The 17,466-nt window shown below is 44.9% G+C and overlaps 1 protein-coding gene across 2 annotated transcripts in view; it reads right to left on the bottom strand.

The window, feature by feature from the left end:
* Positions 1 to 888: 888 nt before the first annotated feature.
* The window catches only part of LOC142576010 (tRNA (cytosine(72)-C(5))-methyltransferase NSUN6), a 36,147-nt gene continuing 19,569 nt past the window's right edge, over positions 889 to 17,466 (bottom strand). For both annotated transcript variants that reach the window (XM_075685884.1, XM_075685885.1), the window contains exons 7-9: positions 7,038 to 7,180; positions 2,930 to 3,055; positions 889 to 1,104 (exon numbers count right to left, since the gene is read on the bottom strand). In XM_075685884.1, the coding sequence (XP_075541999.1) occupies positions 940 to 1,104; positions 2,930 to 3,055; positions 7,038 to 7,180 (434 nt within the window). In that variant the 3' untranslated portion in view covers positions 889 to 939. The remainder of the gene's footprint in view (positions 1,105 to 2,929; positions 3,056 to 7,037; positions 7,181 to 17,466) is intronic.

The following is a 17,466-nucleotide window of genomic DNA, read 5'->3' as shown; positions in this document are numbered from 1 at the left end:
AACTAGATGATGTGTCAAGCAACGAGTCGCGCGACATTTTTCACATGTTTCTTTCAGGCTTGGAGAAAACTTTTATGTTGCACATATAGAGCAACAGAAAAATGGATCGGGAATTCTTCACGGTCTAGAATTTTCTGATTCACAACATGGATCTTATTATGATATCTGAGAAGTCAAATAATAATAAATAATTATGTATTTAGGCAGAGTACAAAAAATGGTCTGACTTGCTTCAAGCAACGGCAAACATTACTTCAGGGGGGAGAGGTATTCTGCAAGAGTCCACCTAGTGGACTGTCCATTTCGGCCGCTGCTGATTGGATGCAGCTGTACGAGCGAGGAGGAGATGAGCGGCCCTAGCCAATCAGCAGCGGGCAAAATGGACAGTGCACTAGGTGTTCTTACAGAATACCGCTACAGTTCTGTCCAACAACATGGCACTTGCTATATTTTAAATTTTGGCACAAGTCACAAGGGAATCCCTGTATATATATATATATATACGTATGTATCATAAGCCAACAAATACTGACACCGAGGACAACATAGGGGAAATTACTTGTGCTTAATAAATGAAATAAAGAAATGATAAGTTAATGGAAAGGAAAGTGGATGAAAAAACAACTTGCCGCAGGTGGCGCAGAATCCCACAACCTTCACATCTCGCGTGCGACGCGACATATATATATATATATATCCAGAAATATACGCAACGAGCAAATAAGTGCCAAACCCGAGGAAAGAGGCCAAGAAAGCTTCACTTTATTATGTCCAGTGGATAGTTTTCCACGGCTAAGGGCTGTCATCATACAAATAAAAGGGTCTTCTGAAAAAAAAAAAAAAAACTACTGTCCAACCAGATTAAGCAGGAAACTGGCTCAAGGAGAACCTTGGTGCACCATTTATTTACAGACAAACAGTACCACAAGCTACCCTGAGTCATGGTCCTTCTTTTCTAAATAGCGCAATAAAGAATCCTATAGTATCGATGTCATAGTCACAGCCTTCTTGAGCCAAGTGGTCACCTTCAAACCTCTGCACAAAGCACCGCTGATCGTCATCTAAACCAGCTCCTGCTCGGCCAATTCCTCCTATGTGGGGCTTCTGAAATTAGAACAGTCAGTAATCAGAGCTAAGAGCAAGAACTTGGCACACAACGGCTGAACCTTGATATACTGACCACAACTGAAAAATAAAATTAAACTATGAAGTTTTACAAGCCAAAACCATGATATGATTAGAACCCCCACAGTGGTATTAACTCCGGATTAGCTTTGACCACCTGAGGTACGTCTAAATCTAAGTGCATGAGTTTAATTATATTTCACCCCCATCAATATGCTGCAACAGCTGGGATCGAACCCGTCACTTCAAGCCATAACAAAAGATGCGAAAAAGAAAATAATATAAAAACAGGCTGGCTTTGAAAAAAAAAAAAAGTAATTCACCAAATGAGGAATGAACAAACCAGAAAACCAAGCTGTTTGTGATTAATGAAATAAGCTCACCAAAAATCTGCAAGATCGGGGCCGTTTCATAAAAAAATAAAGCTTGCCATTTACAGAGGTTATTTTCTTTGTAGCATGATGCTCTTGGGCCGATGAAAATTTCCAAGCCAAATATCAATTTGGGATAGTTAGTCAAAATAAACATTTCAGCTGTTTGAAGCACAACTATGAAAACGGGAAGTTAGAATACAAAAGTAAGACCGGACCAAACATTTGCACTCAGAAGGATGTGCCCTTTGATTTGTTTTACTTTCATATTCTAATCCTTCTGCATTCATGGTTGCACCTTTTACACTTGTAAAACAGCATATAGCAACCTCTTCATGCTTGCTATGTGGCGTTTGTTGTATTTTTCTTTCAATTTCTCACACTTCACAACTTGATGGCAATGATCGCCTTTGTTCTCAGTGTAAATATCAGCTGAAGTAGTCAACTGAGAAACCTTTACCTTAAGTTCTTTTAACATTATGATGCCCAGTTTGTTCTCTGATGCAGCATTGTTTCAATTTCTTGAATTTGATTTCACTTTTCCACGATTTCTGCAAAAGTACTTTACTTGCACTTTGCAGCTAAAAGGTTGTCCCGAGTTTGTTTTTATGGCATAGTCAGAAATTTTCACTAAGCCAGTGAAAGACAAATTGGAAAGTTGTCCTTCTACATAGGGCAAACTACACTTTAGGGATGCGATGAGCCTTTTTCGCAGTTCCGTCTTATCTGTGATTCTGATCACAGAGGCTTGCCCAGATATAAAAATAACTAAAGCAAAAGCATCCACATATAAGCTGCTGATGGCCAGACAAAAATAACTTGAAAAGCCATTAAAAAAGAAACCTTGCTGTTGGAAGGGCTACACCAAATGGAGAAGTCAAAAATTTTATTATTGCTCGAAACCCAATGCCTGTTTTATTTTACTCTGTCTACTCTCCTCCGGGATATTCTGGCCTAATTTCCAATATACACTGATAACTGTATCTGCCAGAAGCTTTCAAAACAGCTGCCTGAATGTAACATGTCTGTAGCCTTCAGCTGAAATGCTACTGTCTTATTTTAGCATGAAAAAGGGTTTTGCATTTGTTATAATTAATATCTAGGGCATGTAATTTTGTTGCATACAGTTTGTATTGCATTGCCTTACGCACTAATTTAGGTGTTTCAGCTACTGCCTGAATGATTGACAAACACATGGTGCATATTAGACCGAAGAACTGAATGTTGTATGCAAGTTATTCTTAAAATTTATTGATTGGTTGATCGAGCAGGCTGCCAGCACACAACCTACAGGAAGCCCTTGCTGGTCGCAAGCGACATTTTGGCCAAATTTTATTCAGGCAGCTGCATTTTTCATGCCATGACACACCATGTGTAACGACAAGAATTCCAGTGCAGTTGTTTCTTGCAGGACAGCTGCCACCTGTCCTTACCTGTTCAACCAGACGAATCTGGGGAAACCGGCGAAGTGCCCAGGCAACAATGGCTTCATTCTCAGCAGTTGACAGACTGCATGTGCTGTACAACAGCAGGCCGCCAGGCTTCAAAAGTCGGACAGCCTACGTAGTGGGTGAATGATTACAAACACAATTTTAGGTGTTTCGCTCTCTTCTTATAGAGCTCAGCCACTTAAACATAACTGCTTCTATTGCAGGACCAGATATTATGCAGACATTTATGAATCCCGTTTATCTTCTATAGAACTCAATGTTTACACATATCGCTTATAGTGCAGTCACTCGAGACGAAACACCGGTTATAATGTGGTCACTGGAAAATCCTGTTGACAAGTGAGGCAGCGAGCGTGCTTTTCAATAAGGTGTGCCAGGAAAGGCGAGAGGGATGAGGGCAATTTGGAGGAAGAGGAGATGTGGAACAATCGAACAAACAAGGAACAGATTTTTAAAAATGTGGCAGCTCAGAGGGTGTGAGGGGGTTGCCTAGGCGACAAAAATGACTTCTGTTACGGCTGCAAGTCAGCGGCACCTGGTCTACATCAAACGCATGCGCATTGACATTCCTTGGTTCTTCAGCTTGTGTCAAGAAAGCAAATACAGTCACCGATTGATATTTTCGGACACAGATGGGGTCTCAAAAATTTTTGAATTGTTCGGCAGGGCGGAAAAAAGTAGTGTTGATGGTAAAATGAATTTGTTGTTTTCTACAACTCAAGCATCGTGGAAAAATCGGTCGAGGCTGCGGGTGTCTTTTATGATTGCGGCGTTCGCCCATCGCAATAGGCGTAATTGCAAAGTGCACATATCACACATGCAACCTTGAGTTTAAACTGCATTCCACAAATTCATCAGTTCGGAATGTTCTCTGCAAACAAGTTTTCACTGTTCCTACGAGCAGACGGGTACAAAAACTATTGCTATACGTGCTGGCGGTAGTTGCCGGCTGATGGCCCGTGTACCCTGCTTCTAGTGCATTGCCGTCAGTTCAGCCTGTGCGTGTGATCTTGCGGCAGATCACCGTGCATTCGTCTATGGGTACAAATATATATCAAGGGAGAGGTTCCAGTGACACCATGCCGCCGGACACCCTCGCCGGCTGGGCCTAACCAAGGCTGTCTTGTCAGGCGTTGGCAGCCAAAGTTGAGGTTCGATGAAGAGTCAACGAAATGTTTTGCAGCGGCTGTACAGCACCTGGAAAGTGGAGCAACCACCTCGCCAACGAAAGTGAAAGCAAATCCCTGTCGTATGTTTTGTTTCCCAGACACACGCGGTTGATTGGTCTACACGTTTTGCACTTGCGCACTTAAAAATTTTGCTTTCGTTATAGTTTCGTATCACTTCTAGTGCGGAAATTCCCAACTCGGGCGACTTCCGTTATAAGCAGTCTGTGCTGCATGTTCTTTTTTTGTGCTAGTTCACTTAAACAACTATGCAAGACCAACAATCTCAGCACATAGTCCTTCTCAATTTTAGACTCCCACAAAAACAAAGTTTGTGTAAGCATAGTGTTAGTAACGAATGAAAATATGCTCGTACCTTGAACATCCAGACTCGCAATGCCACACAGTGAGAGGGACAGAGTCATCCTTTAACAAATACTGAAGATGTTTGCCTGGTCATATGCCTAAAACTTCTAATTGCCCAGCTTAATGTCCTGAAACAGCACATTGGGTTATGATGGATGCTGTAGTGGAGGGCTCTGGACTACTGTTGACCACCTGGGGTTCCTTAACATGCTCACAAATCTAAGTACCCACAAGTGTTGTTGCATTTTACCTCCATTGAAATGCAGCTGCCACAAACAGGAATCAAACCTACAAACTCGTGCTCAGCGGCAGAAAATCATAGTCACTAAGCCAATGTAATGGGTGGCTACATGCCTATCATCCTTGTACAGTCAAACCTCTATATAACAAACCTCGATTTAAAGAAATCAATGATGTAACGAACTATTTTCATTTCCCGATCTTAGTTGCATTGAAAACTGTGTATATATTTTTCTGCCATTTAAAGGAGTAATTTTGTGACACGGTTTTGATTTAACATAGTTTTCAGCCATTTAAAGGTGTAAGCAAAGTATATTAATGGCTTTGAAAAAAAAATTTGGTACATCTCGGTCTCGGTGGGGATTGAACCAGGGCCTCCGGGGTGTGAGACGAGCATGCTTCCCTGATGCCACGGCGGCTCCACGATTCTGGCTGACTAAAGGCGGGCCTAGTGCATGCGTCATTGGGCACATGACGGCAAAGCCAATGGGAAGGAAGTGGCACTACATCACGTCACACCACGCTATGCTATGCTATATCATGAGCATGCCTTGACGGAGTTTCCATTGGCTGCAACGCCATGGCATGAGCGCACCTCGAAGGAGCAGATTGGGTGAAATGGAAGACCTGCTGCTTCAGCAGCGCACCAGATGTTACGTGAAGGGAGAGAGCATTGCCGCTACGCCACATCTCCTTCGCTCTCACTCTTGTAATCCTGTGTTATCCACGTGTTTCTTGTCCACGCAAGCTCTCGCCTGCATTCTAACTGTGCCTCAGTAAATCAGAACGCGCCAAGCGTCTCAATGCGCTCACTTGCCCACGAGGAGTTCATAACTCGAAGGACCGCTCAGCAGTGTTCAACTGGACATTAATGCTTTTGCATTCACCACATGTAAGAAGTGCTCAGTTGTTCTCGAATTAGTATTTCCAAGCGCCCTTCCGCATGAAAAGCATGACCGGAAAAAACAGCATCAAAGCGAGTGCGCCAGGATGTGTAGCCAGGAAACACCACTACGCCATTGGTCGTTTTGGTAAACAACTTGCAGAGACCGTGGGGTGCATTAGCTCGCAGCACTCAGAGAAACACGAGAGCTGAGGGTCCTTTCTGTGCAAGGGGGTTGGGGAGGGAATGAATGCACCATGACGTGATCATGCACTCGAGGGGGGGGGATGCATGCTCATCTGCCTTCTCTCCCTAGTGTGTGCATCCACGCGTGGGCCACACGCTGTGTCTGGAAGGTAATCTCTCTTCGACAAGTGTAAAGTGCACGCCATGATGTTTGGTACCCTGATGCACATTGTGTTCCCACGCGTCCATGTTGGCAATTGCGCAATCTCAAGTTTTCGAGACATGGTGTGAAGTGCTCACTTGCATTGTGACAGTGAGGCCATGGTCATTGAGATCTGTTAACCTTTGCCTGAGTGCACGTGACAACGATAAAACTACGAACCTTACTTCGTGTAGTAGTTGCTTCTTTGCTGTGCAATCTTTTTTTTTGGTCAGGAACAATATCTGCATTTTCTTATACTTTAGCTTTTGATTTGTGGGCTTTGGCTGTGGCCAATAAGCACAGTTAGCCATGGCATCCAAGATTATGGCGCCATGCGACACAACCCAGGCAAATCTCGGATGCCGTGAGCTATGTCGATGCATTGCTTTTGGTATGGTCTGCACCACGCACATTGGTGCTGACAGCTGTGCTATTATGGCCCAACCTCCTTGTGATTTATTAGTGCTTACTAAAAAGGTACTATCTAGCAAGAATGCTCTGGGAATTTGTGTAATTGCTCATAATGTTGAAATTTTAAAACCTCAAAATAACGAAATTCGTGATTTCATGAAGTTTTTCACCACAAGTACAACTTCTTTGTATCAAGGTTCGATGGTAGTATGAATGATAAATAAATGAACATAATAAATCCAGTGAACACGCAAGTTAAACGCACAGGCATAAACAGCGGCAATTACTTAAGTGTCTCAGCAAGGTCAGTGTCCTGAAGGAAGACCAATAGAACTTTCACGAAAGAAAAAATTTACATCCACCTGTCTTGTAGCACGAAGCTACCAAGGAAACCTACACACATTTCTTAGAAAGAAAGCTTCACAGCTGTAGGAAACTTCTTCCCAGACCAGAATGAATTTTTCTTCAACTGCGAAACATTCTTAATGCCACAAAAACCTTCAGGCTTAGCCAATATTTCTATACATTCAAATTTGAGTTTTAAGGTGTGTAAAGCAGGCTATGCCATATTCCCCCTCTATTAAGCAGCCATGACATTTTGTTAGATGATGTATCCTCTGCAACTGAAAAACACACCGTCTCCAAGAGTGCCCTCTGCTGTGGAGGATACGACTGAAGTGCCTTCGCAGACTGCTCGTAGCTCAGACGAGGCCTCCCTCCAAGAGCACTACATGGGGCATCCAGGAGAATGCAGTCAAACTGGTTGGGAATCTCTGTACCTGCATGCACGCATATAGTAGGTGAACTTCCTGCAATTAAACAGTTCTGCGCTCAAGCAAAAACGCCGAGTGCCAATAGACAGGCCTCGGCAGTTAGAAATTAGTGTTGCGAACTCTCAGCAGTTTCTGCAACACGTGTCATAGCAATATAATGCAAAATGTTTATGCCTATGTTGCACGAGCAGTTGTGCACAGAAAATGAATGTCTTCCAGATTTCTAGTAATAACAGAAATGAGAGCATAGTGGCATAAGACAATGCTCACAAAATTCGTCGAGTGAAGAGTGTCTGCAGTTACCGTGAGAGTAAGCACAATGGCCACTGCAGGGCAATGGCCTTTGCTCGAGTTCTCCAATTAGCCCAGTCCTGCATTAATCCTGTGCCTTCAAATTTTTTTTATCTGATCGCTCCATGTGATCCTCTACTATCAGTGACATTGTGTTCGCCTTCACTTGGCACCCATTCCACTACACTAACTGATCACAATTTCACAAACAGCCTCACTGCACTTTTTCTTCTAAATTTCAATTAAAACAAACGGCCAACACCGCAATTTAGGAGCCATGCCTTTTCTGGTGCTATTTATTATCGCTCTTTGTCAATGGTAAGAGCAAAGCTAATTCCACATTATCAATGGAATCAGTCAACTGTGAACAGCGCATGAATAAGTGCGGCATAAAACTGAGTGGAAGGCATCGCTACAAAACTGTGGTCCAAGCACACGCATACAACAGCACAATACTTTTGAATGAGATCTTCAAGCAAATGTTCGATACAGGCGATAATTCTATTCCCTTGGGTTTGATATATCAAAGCTCATATGTATTAGACAGCTTGTGACTCAGCGATCAAGGTATAGTAGACTTCTGTTCATTTGACCACTGGCTAATTGGGTTTTTTTCTTCATTCAATCTAGACTGAAGGTTCCGGCCAGTGTCTATACATTTCTATGGGCCAATACTTTCGGTATTTTGATCATGAAGTTCATCCTCGGCGGATAATTCACACTTGACTGAGCAGCATGCGTGCCCCTGACCCCAACAGTACCACCAATGGCGTTGGCCTTGACTATGATATACGACAGATACTCTTCAGGTGTGGACACGTCACAACAAATTCTGTTGTGAGTGCTTCCAGATAATTTCTCTTCATGCTGCCCTGAAACAGGCCAATGACCAGTGTCATCCCGCAGAAAAGCAGCGCAACATACCAGCAAAAAATAGAGCGAAAGAAAATATGGTCTCATCCCCATGGCAACTGGCAGAGGACTGGTGCACACAGGACTGGCACAAATGTTTCTGCTTTGTCGCTGGCAGGGTGCTAATGGCTACTTGAGGGACACGTTTCAATAGCGTGCCAAAAGTATGGCCTTTTTAGTAGCCCCTAAAATAGAGTTCTTCCTGCAGCTTCACGAAACTATGCGCAGACGAAGGTTTGGCAAAGGAACACAGTCATATCATTTTATTCACTGCACAAAACAAGAGCGTGCAGAAAACAATGCCAGAACACCGGACATTTCTCACAGAAAACCATTGCCACCTCTCACGTGATAGACCTATGATTGGAAAGTCATCTAGTGGTGCCGTTTCAAAATAGGGGACAGTATCAGCCCTTCCTCAAGGCATGCTGTCCACACTTAAAGGGTATATCCTACATCATGGCCTTGGCATCATATATATATATATATATATATATATATATATATATAGGTATAGGGCCTTGCCCTATACCTATAGGACAAGGCCCTATAGCGAGTGGGATAAATGGCGTTTAGCATTTTTAGATAGGGGAGTACCCCAGTTACCATTATCCCCCAAGAGAAAAGTGTATAACAGCTGTGTCTTACCAGTACTCACGTACGGGGCAGAAACCTCGAGGCTAATGAAAAGGGTTCTACTTAAATTAAAGATGACGCAACGAGATATGGACAGAAGAATGATAGGTGTAACGTTAAGGGATAAGAAAAGAGGAGATTGTGTGAGGCAGCAAACGCGATCTGATGACATCTTAGCTGAAATCAAGAAAAAGAAATGGGCATGGGCAGGACATGTAATGAGTAGGAAAGATAACCGATGGTCATTAAGGGTTACGGACTGGATTCCAAGGGAAGGGAAGCGTAGCAGGGGGCGGCAGAAAGTTTGGTGGGCAGATGAGATTAAGATGTTTGCAGGGACAACATGGCCATAATTAGTACATGACCGGGACAGTTGGAGAAGTATGGGAGAGGCATTTGTCCTGCAGTGGGCGTAACCAGGCTGATGATGATGATACCCCAGTCTGTATTTTATGCCAATCAGCAGCCTTTTCCCTGCTAAATTATTAGTGAGGCCGCGGGTATTTTCTGCGGACTCCGTACTGATGTAACAAGGATATCTTTGGCATCTAAGTTGATGGGATATTGTGAGGGATAGTGTGAATAGTTAGTTAGAAGAAGATGCTGTCACTTGGTTAGTAGACCCTCAAGCTAACACGTTAGCCTGTTCATTTAAACTTATTTCTGGGCGAGTTGGTGCATACTTGATTTGAAAATTGTAACAGCGCTAACACATGCATTCACAAAGTAACAAGGATGAGACATAAGCGCTGAGTCTCATCCTTGTTACTTTGTGGATGCATGTGTTAGTGCTGTTACAATTTTCAAATCACATTGGTCTGTTCGTTCCCTTGTACCCCCAAGAGTCCCAGGCACCAGAGTAGGCGATGATGGTGGTGGAAAGATTTGGGGATTATCGTGAGGCTAGCTGCAGTCACGTGACCCTTGAAAAACATGCGACATGTCTCCTGGGAGTCCGTGACCACGACCGAGTCCCTTTGTGAATGCTCTGCATGAGCGAGGGCGATCGCCACTGCTAACGTTTCAGCCGAGGTGGGGGATCCTGCCATGGCCAACACGGTTATTTGCTGCAGGCAGATCACGTTCACGACCACCAGGGTGTACTACCAGGGCCTACCGGTCGCCTCTGCCTATGCAGCTGCGTCCATGTACAGTGAAACCTCGTTAAACCGTAGTCGGCCGGAGCTCGGAAAAAGTACGTACTAAACGGTAGTACTGTTTAACCGAAATAGCATGAGATCGCCCACTTACCTGTAGAAAACGGAACTCAGAGAGAGTGCGATGAAAGGGGAAAAAACATGCAGTATTTATTCACTTCGCGCGACATAAGTGTTATTTGCGTTTGATGCCGCGGCGGCCTAGCACGACGACAGCAGCCTCAAACTTACTCAAGCTGCGTGCCAGCTTCTCAGCCAGCCCTCCTCCTCTCGGCAAACACTCGCACAGCAGATTCCTCGTTGGCGTTACGTATTCTCCGTGCACGCGCGCACTAGTGCTGCATAAGTTCCGGGGCGCCTTTTTCATTGCCGGGTGCCGGAGTTCGGAAAACTTTTCGTTTGGAATAGTTACGTTATCGCGCCCCTGTTCTCGTTGCGACGATTGCATTCACAAGGCTGACGTAACGCGCAACTTCTGCCACTGTCGGGCCTGAATCGCCCGTGCTGTCGCTTTCCGTGTCGTCCTCATCACTGTCGCTAGTCGACACTTCAGCAACAACAGAGGCAACGATGGCGAAAAGTCGAACCTCGTAGCCGACATCTCTTCGCGGTCGCAGCAGCGCTGCCGAGCAACTTCGCATTCCAAATGCCACACACTGTAGTCAACAGCAGATCCATGTCGCGGGCCAGCGCCGACTTCTTCGTGTCACGTTCGATAGCACGGACGATGTCTAATTTTTCTTCTATGCTGAGCACCCGGCGTCTTATTTATCCGAGCTTCGGCATGACGCGAGTCCTCGCTTGCACGACGCCATAACGCGCTCTCGCTCTCTGGCACGGCATTTTTCTTTCTCTATGGGCACGGCGTCGAAATGATGTTGATGTTGATGCGGCTTCACTTGCAAACGCACAGGACGCTTGGAGGCCGTTGTTCCGATCTCTGAGGCTTGTTGTTCTGCCGGACCGCCCGGTGGAGACGACGCACCGCCGTGTTTGCGCGACGGAAACTGGAAACGCTACGTTTTAACCGATGCGTACGCAATAAGCTGGTACGGTTTATGCGGATACTAAATACATTATGTTCAATGGCCGCTGAGTCGGGGGAATTGACTTTACTACTTTTAAACCGAAACTACTGTTTAAGCGGGTACGGTTTAACGAGGTTTTACTGTAGTACGTATAGTACCTAGGGTTATTAGAGTACTTCGATTGAATATGTTTTGCACATGCTTTGCGCCTTTCCTTGTTGTCCTCGGGATGCATGTTCTTGGGAATTGGAGATATACTGTAATTTTGGATCTCACTGAAAGAGGGAGAGGTATGGCCGGTTCGGTGAGATCTTCTGACATCTCTTCCTTTGAAACAGGTTACCAGTTACAAGTACCTAGGAGTGACAATCACTAATAACCTCTCTTGGAATCTGCACATTGATAACATTTGCTCTTCAGCTTTCTGCAAACTTTGTTACTTAAGACATAAACTTCGTAATTCTCCTCCTAATGTCAAACTTCTTAGCTATTTCACATTCTTTCGACCTAAGCTTGAATATTTCTCTATTGTTTGGGATCCTTATACTAAGCTTAACATTAAGAAGTTAGAAAGGATTCAGCGAAAAGCTGTCAGGTTTATCTATTCCAAATTCAAGTATACTGATTCTCCTTCTGAGCTCATGAAAGCTAACAACATTGAGCTACTTGAATCGAGAAGAAAAAAATGCCGTTTGAATTTCTTAAACTTACTTCTTAACGGTAAAATGGCTATTGATCACACGCAGTTTCTTTCCCCTTTAGTCACAAGACCTACGCGACATTACCAAATACACTTTCTAACCCCTTACTTTGCAAGAACAGACATTTATAAGTTTTCCTTTTTTCCGTGTTCTGCGTCCGACTGGAATAGCCTAACAGAACCTTATGACGCAGTATATGACTAGATGTTTATGTCTTTTTGTGTTCTTTCCTCTGGTACTACCGTGCTTCCTTTCTTGTTGCTCTCCTTTTGTGTAAAACAGATATTCTGTAAATAGTATTGCCCGTCCTGCTTGGACCAGATTGGTCTGCAGTATGTATTAAATAAATAAATAAATAAACAAATAAATGGGGTAAGCTGGGATTCTGAGTCGAGCAAATATTGCCCTACCAGTTTTTGCAAGGCTGAAGCTTCCCTCTGTCGCATCAGAGTGGCCTGCCTGAGTTCGCTGAAAGTATTATGTGCTCCCAAAGCTAGCATGCACTCCATGGAGGTACATTTAGGCAAGCCCAGAGCCGCCTTGAAAGTGGTTTGAATTATTGTGTTGGCCTGCCTTTTCTCTTCCCTGCTCAGGATTTGGTAAGGTAAGCCATACGTGATTCGACTAATTACTAAGGCCTGTACGAGCCTCAGGTTATAGTCTTCTTGCATGCCCACCTTTCGATATGCCACTCGACATATCTTTTAGGCTATGTTGTGGGTTGCAGATTTGAGGGTTTTGAGCGTCTGTGCTCCTCCTCTGTCACTCTGAAGCCACAAACCCAGCACTCGCATCATCGGTACCTCTCGGACCGTTTGGTCCTCAACCACGATGTCAAACAACCCTCTGGATTTGTAGCCTTTCATGTGTATCCAGATGACCTCGGATTTTTCGGGCACACACTTCAGCCCGCTTCCTCAGGAAAATTTCTACACTGCTAATACTGCACCTTGGAGCATATATTCTTTATCCCCTAGGGACCCTCTGCTTGCCCACAGCGTGATGTCATCCGTGTAGAGCATGCAACTTAGGTTGGGTGTCCCGAACTAGACTGCACACACGGCGACACGTTGCCATGTTGAAGAGCAGAGGAGATATTACTGCTCCTTAAAGGGACATTAAAGTCAAAAATGATTTCTTCTGCATTAGTAAATTACCGTTCTACAACACTGAAAACACCACTCTTACAATGATATGATGTTTGGTAAGCCAGAAAAAGCGCAAGAACGAAATACGGGTGGCGACGCCTACTTAAATTCCCGCACCTGGGGGCTGTGACGTCTTGGATTTTGATGGCATCTTCTAGGGCCTACTAATTATATATAGCGATACAGATTGACTACATTGTGTTCTAAAGGAACCAAATATTAAACATGGCAAGTTTCGGAAACCTTTATTCAGCCAACGCGGCCCAAATGCGAAAACATACTTTGGAATCCCTGATGTCATGCTGACATACCGGTGTCGGGGTTTCGGCGCGAAATTCAAATACTGATACTTGGACCTTCATTTTTTCATCAAATAATCAAACTATTATTTTGAAATGACTGCCTGCAGGGTTCTCAAACAATGATTCATTAGTCTAAACTGATTTATTGTTTCGCTTTAGTGTTCCTTTAAGGTGTTTCTTTACTAGGCACTTTAAATATCTCCGATGTAATTTAGCCAATAGTGATGAGCGCCTCACAGTTGGAAAGAAATGCCCTCATGTAATTGTAGGTGCCCTCGCCACAACTCGCGAGATCGAGTTTTTTGCGTATTGCAGCGTGAGAGACGTTGTTTAAGGCTCCTTTGAGGTCTAGTGCTAGGACTAGTCTTTCATCGCTGTACGGCATATTAGTCAGAATTTCATCTCTATGTAGGAGGAACGCGTCTTGACATGATAAACCAGTGCAAAATATTATCATGGAGTCCGGGAACCAGCTCCGCTCTTCTAGGTATCGGTGTAGTCTGCTATGGATCACCCTCATATACTGTATTTACCCCAATGTAACACGACCCCAACTGTAACGCAAGGGTCGACCTTGCGAGGGCGAAACCGGGAAAAAAAAAAGAACACAATTGTAACGCGAGGATCGACTTTGCGAATGCACAAGATCAAACACGCAAAAACGAAAATTTAATGCGAGAAAGCGAAACTATAGAACACAAATGTAACACAGGAAACAAACTATAGGAAAAGTTGAGAGCAGCTTTATTGAAGTACCTCCAAAGTATGCCTAATCTTCATCCTCGCCGCTAATGTCGCCATCGCTCTCGTCATCACAGCTGGATTCCTCTTTGTCACTAGTTGTTTCCCACAGCAGATCGTCCTCACTTCCGTCGAAGGCATTTGAAATAGAACATTTCTTAAATGCGCGGTAGACTGTTTCACGAGACAGCCTGTACCAAGCAGCTGAAACCCACTAGGCAACAGTTGATGCACTTGGGCGTTTCAGTCTTCCTGCAGGTGTTGAGGTAGATCCACATTCAATCCAGTCCCAATACAGCTGCCGCAAGCGATCCTTGATCGGCTTGTTCAAGCAAACATCCAAGGGCTGAAGAATGAACGTCATTCCACCCGGTATAACAAACAAATGCGTTCGGTCACACTGCGGCTTTTCTTTCATGCCGGGTGTGAGGTGACCTCGAAAAGAATCCAGCACCAATATTGATTCTGGATGCAGCAATGCACCTGACCTTTGGTCCCAAATGCTGGAAATACAATCTATGATGAGTTCCGAGTCCATCCAGCCTTTTTAGTGGTAGTGTATGACAACATTGTTCAGAAATGTTTCTTTCAGGATAGTCTTCTGGCGAAAAATTATGAAGGGAGGGAGCTTGTGACCATCAGCCAAACATGCGAGCATAAATGTTATCCGATTCTTTTCGTTTCCGGTGCTTCTATTCCAAGCTTCGTGTTCACCAGACTTGTGCACTGTCCTAACCATTGGCAATCAAGGTACACGGGGGTTTGGTCCGCATTACCGATGTGTCCAAGTGGCATGTTGGTAGAGCGGCGGAGATCAATGACATACCGCTGAAACACAAGAAGTTTCTACTTGAAGTCCTCGGGTAGTTTCTGACAAATCGAGGTAGCGCATCGAAAGGAAAAACTGGCCCTTCACATGAACTCCTGTATCCAGCTGCACGATGCCTCGAATTGGTTTGGCGCCAAACCCGCGTCTTGTGCAAGTTCACGTGCTTTGCACTGAAGCATTTCAATGCGCGCACTAAGAAGCCGGGAGCGTTGTTCACCAATGAAGCCCGCAAGACGACCCTCCAAATCCGGGAAGCGGCATTTCTTGGGCCTACGGAAACGTTTTCTATGACTGTTGCAATTTAACAACTCCTGGTGATGCTTCCTCCACCCCCTTATCGTCGATTCGTTGATGTCAAGGCTTCATGCGGCCGCTGAGTTACGGACTTTTTCAGAAAGTAGAATAACATTGCGTTTCAAGCCAACGGTATACTGAGTGCGAGAGCACACCATTTTGAATGTAGGCACATTAGGCAGGCAGGAACAGACCAACGTGTTGAAGCGCCGAACAGACAATGTGGCTGTGCACTGCCTGAGGAATTGGTGGCGTAGGTCACGTGGTACTATCGTGGAAACAAGTTCCCAGGACGCGCCGCCAGTGGCCCAAACGGATTGCTAAGTCACTAGAATCACCTAGTGGTGAGAAAAAGGTGCGTCCATTTCGCGCGCCAATCGTTTGACACTCACGCGCGTGTTTGGTCGCTCCAAGGGGACTCATCGCTGGCGTGACTTGTCGCTGGCTCTCGTTGGTGTCGTTTGCGCTGCCTTTCTTGCGTTAGCACCGCATTCCCGACTCGCTCTGGTTGTGGCTCGCGTATTGGTTGACCGCTGAATTTGGAGCGGGTGACTTTGAAGGAGCAAGTCAATCGACACGCACGTAAGTGCGGCACATTCAGTGGGCTTAATAATAAGTGTATGGTGCCTTTCTTAGCATTTTATACCTAGTATTCGAATGTAACGCGGGGAGGTGACTTTTCACTTCTATACTTGGTAAAAAAACTGGCGTTACATTCGGGTACATACAATAGCTGACCCAGACAGGATGTGAGCTAGAAATTTTCTAATTTCGTTCCTGCATCTCTGACGTAAAGGTGATAATCTCAAAGAGCTTATAATTTCTTGCATAAGGAATGATGAATGCAATGAATGAATGAATGATGAATGCACTAGGCGGCTATTCCTGCGTTGCGCATCAGCATCCTTCCGTATAACCAAGCGAAAGAGCACAGCGAAGGATGAAAGAGCAAATGTGGAGCATAGCAGGGTACGAATGATGGCGATAGCGAAGAAAGCACGAGGAGGAAAGCGGAGGAGGAGGGCATGGCAAAAGCGTGAGAAGAAAAGTGTTGTGCCATGCAAGACGTGTTCCACGGTGAGGATTGCTACGAGATGGTGCCAGAGTAGTGCATGTGGTCTGCTCACTGATGATGCCATTGATAAGGCATGCGGCAAGTGTGTGATGGAAACAAAGCACCGCATGTGCAGACGTCTGTCTGCAGTGGCTGCTGTGAATCGCGCCCACGCGTCATGCGCGCGCTGCATCTTGCGATCCCCCAATAAGCATGGCAGTCGCGCCACACTTCACTCCGTCAGCAACGTGCCGCACGAGACCGATTGTCCGCACCAGCCAATATATCGTGAAATGAAAACAGTTATAGAGCTGCACTCAAATTTCAGATTAGGGAGTATTGTAATCGTTGGTGAAATTTTTTTCACTAAAAATTTGCGCGAAGTGGGGAGGGGGGCACATTCCTTATGTGGGGTAAAATAATGTTCATTTTCTTTCCGATCTGTAGCACCAGATAGGATGCCTGGCATGCGTAGGCATCTGGTCTGGAGCCACGCCATGGCAAAATGCCTGCATCCCGGCATGTCAGACGCCGTATGGGCAGCTAAATTTCACTGTGCATCTCCTACTTTTGCTGCACTTCTGAAGTTCCAATCTGGCTCTACGGTACGGCAAAACACTTTGGATTCAGCGGCCATTCCGGCGTGTTGGATGCAGTATCGGGTGCCAAATTGTGCCGTGTGCCTTTTACTTTTGTCGCACACTGGGCATGTGATCTGGCTCTATGGAACAGCAAAAAGCCTCGGATCCAGATGGTGTATGGTATGCCCAATCGCATCGTGTGTCTCCTACTTTTGTCACTCGAAGGCCATCTGATCCACACTACCACATGGCAAAATGCCTCAGATCTGGTGCATCAGACGCTGTATCGGATGCCAAATTTTACCGTGTGTTTCTGACTTCACAGCTGCAAGTTTGGAGTACAATTATTATGCGAGGAAAAAGAAAACCTCATTTTCTGATTGGAAAAGGAGGGGGGGGGGGGGCATACATTACGCAAAAGCATTCATTATGCGAGCAAATACGGTAGTTGGCATTGACCCAACAGAAGTATATGTGCCACTACGGCCTAATAGTTCATCAGGCTGCTGCACAGTGGAAATGAGGTTGCGGTGGACCATTGGCATATAATTCAATTTTTTTAAAGGGGCCCTGAAACATTTTTTGAACATAACAAGAAAATGTTGCCGATCTGTAAAC

This window comes from Dermacentor variabilis, chromosome 3, assembly GCF_050947875.1.
Source record: "Dermacentor variabilis isolate Ectoservices chromosome 3, ASM5094787v1, whole genome shotgun sequence".
NCBI lineage: Eukaryota > Metazoa > Arthropoda > Arachnida > Ixodida > Ixodidae > Dermacentor > Dermacentor variabilis.
The sequence above is the reverse complement of the archived record's forward strand: the minus strand, read 5'-3'. Positions and strand labels throughout refer to the sequence as shown.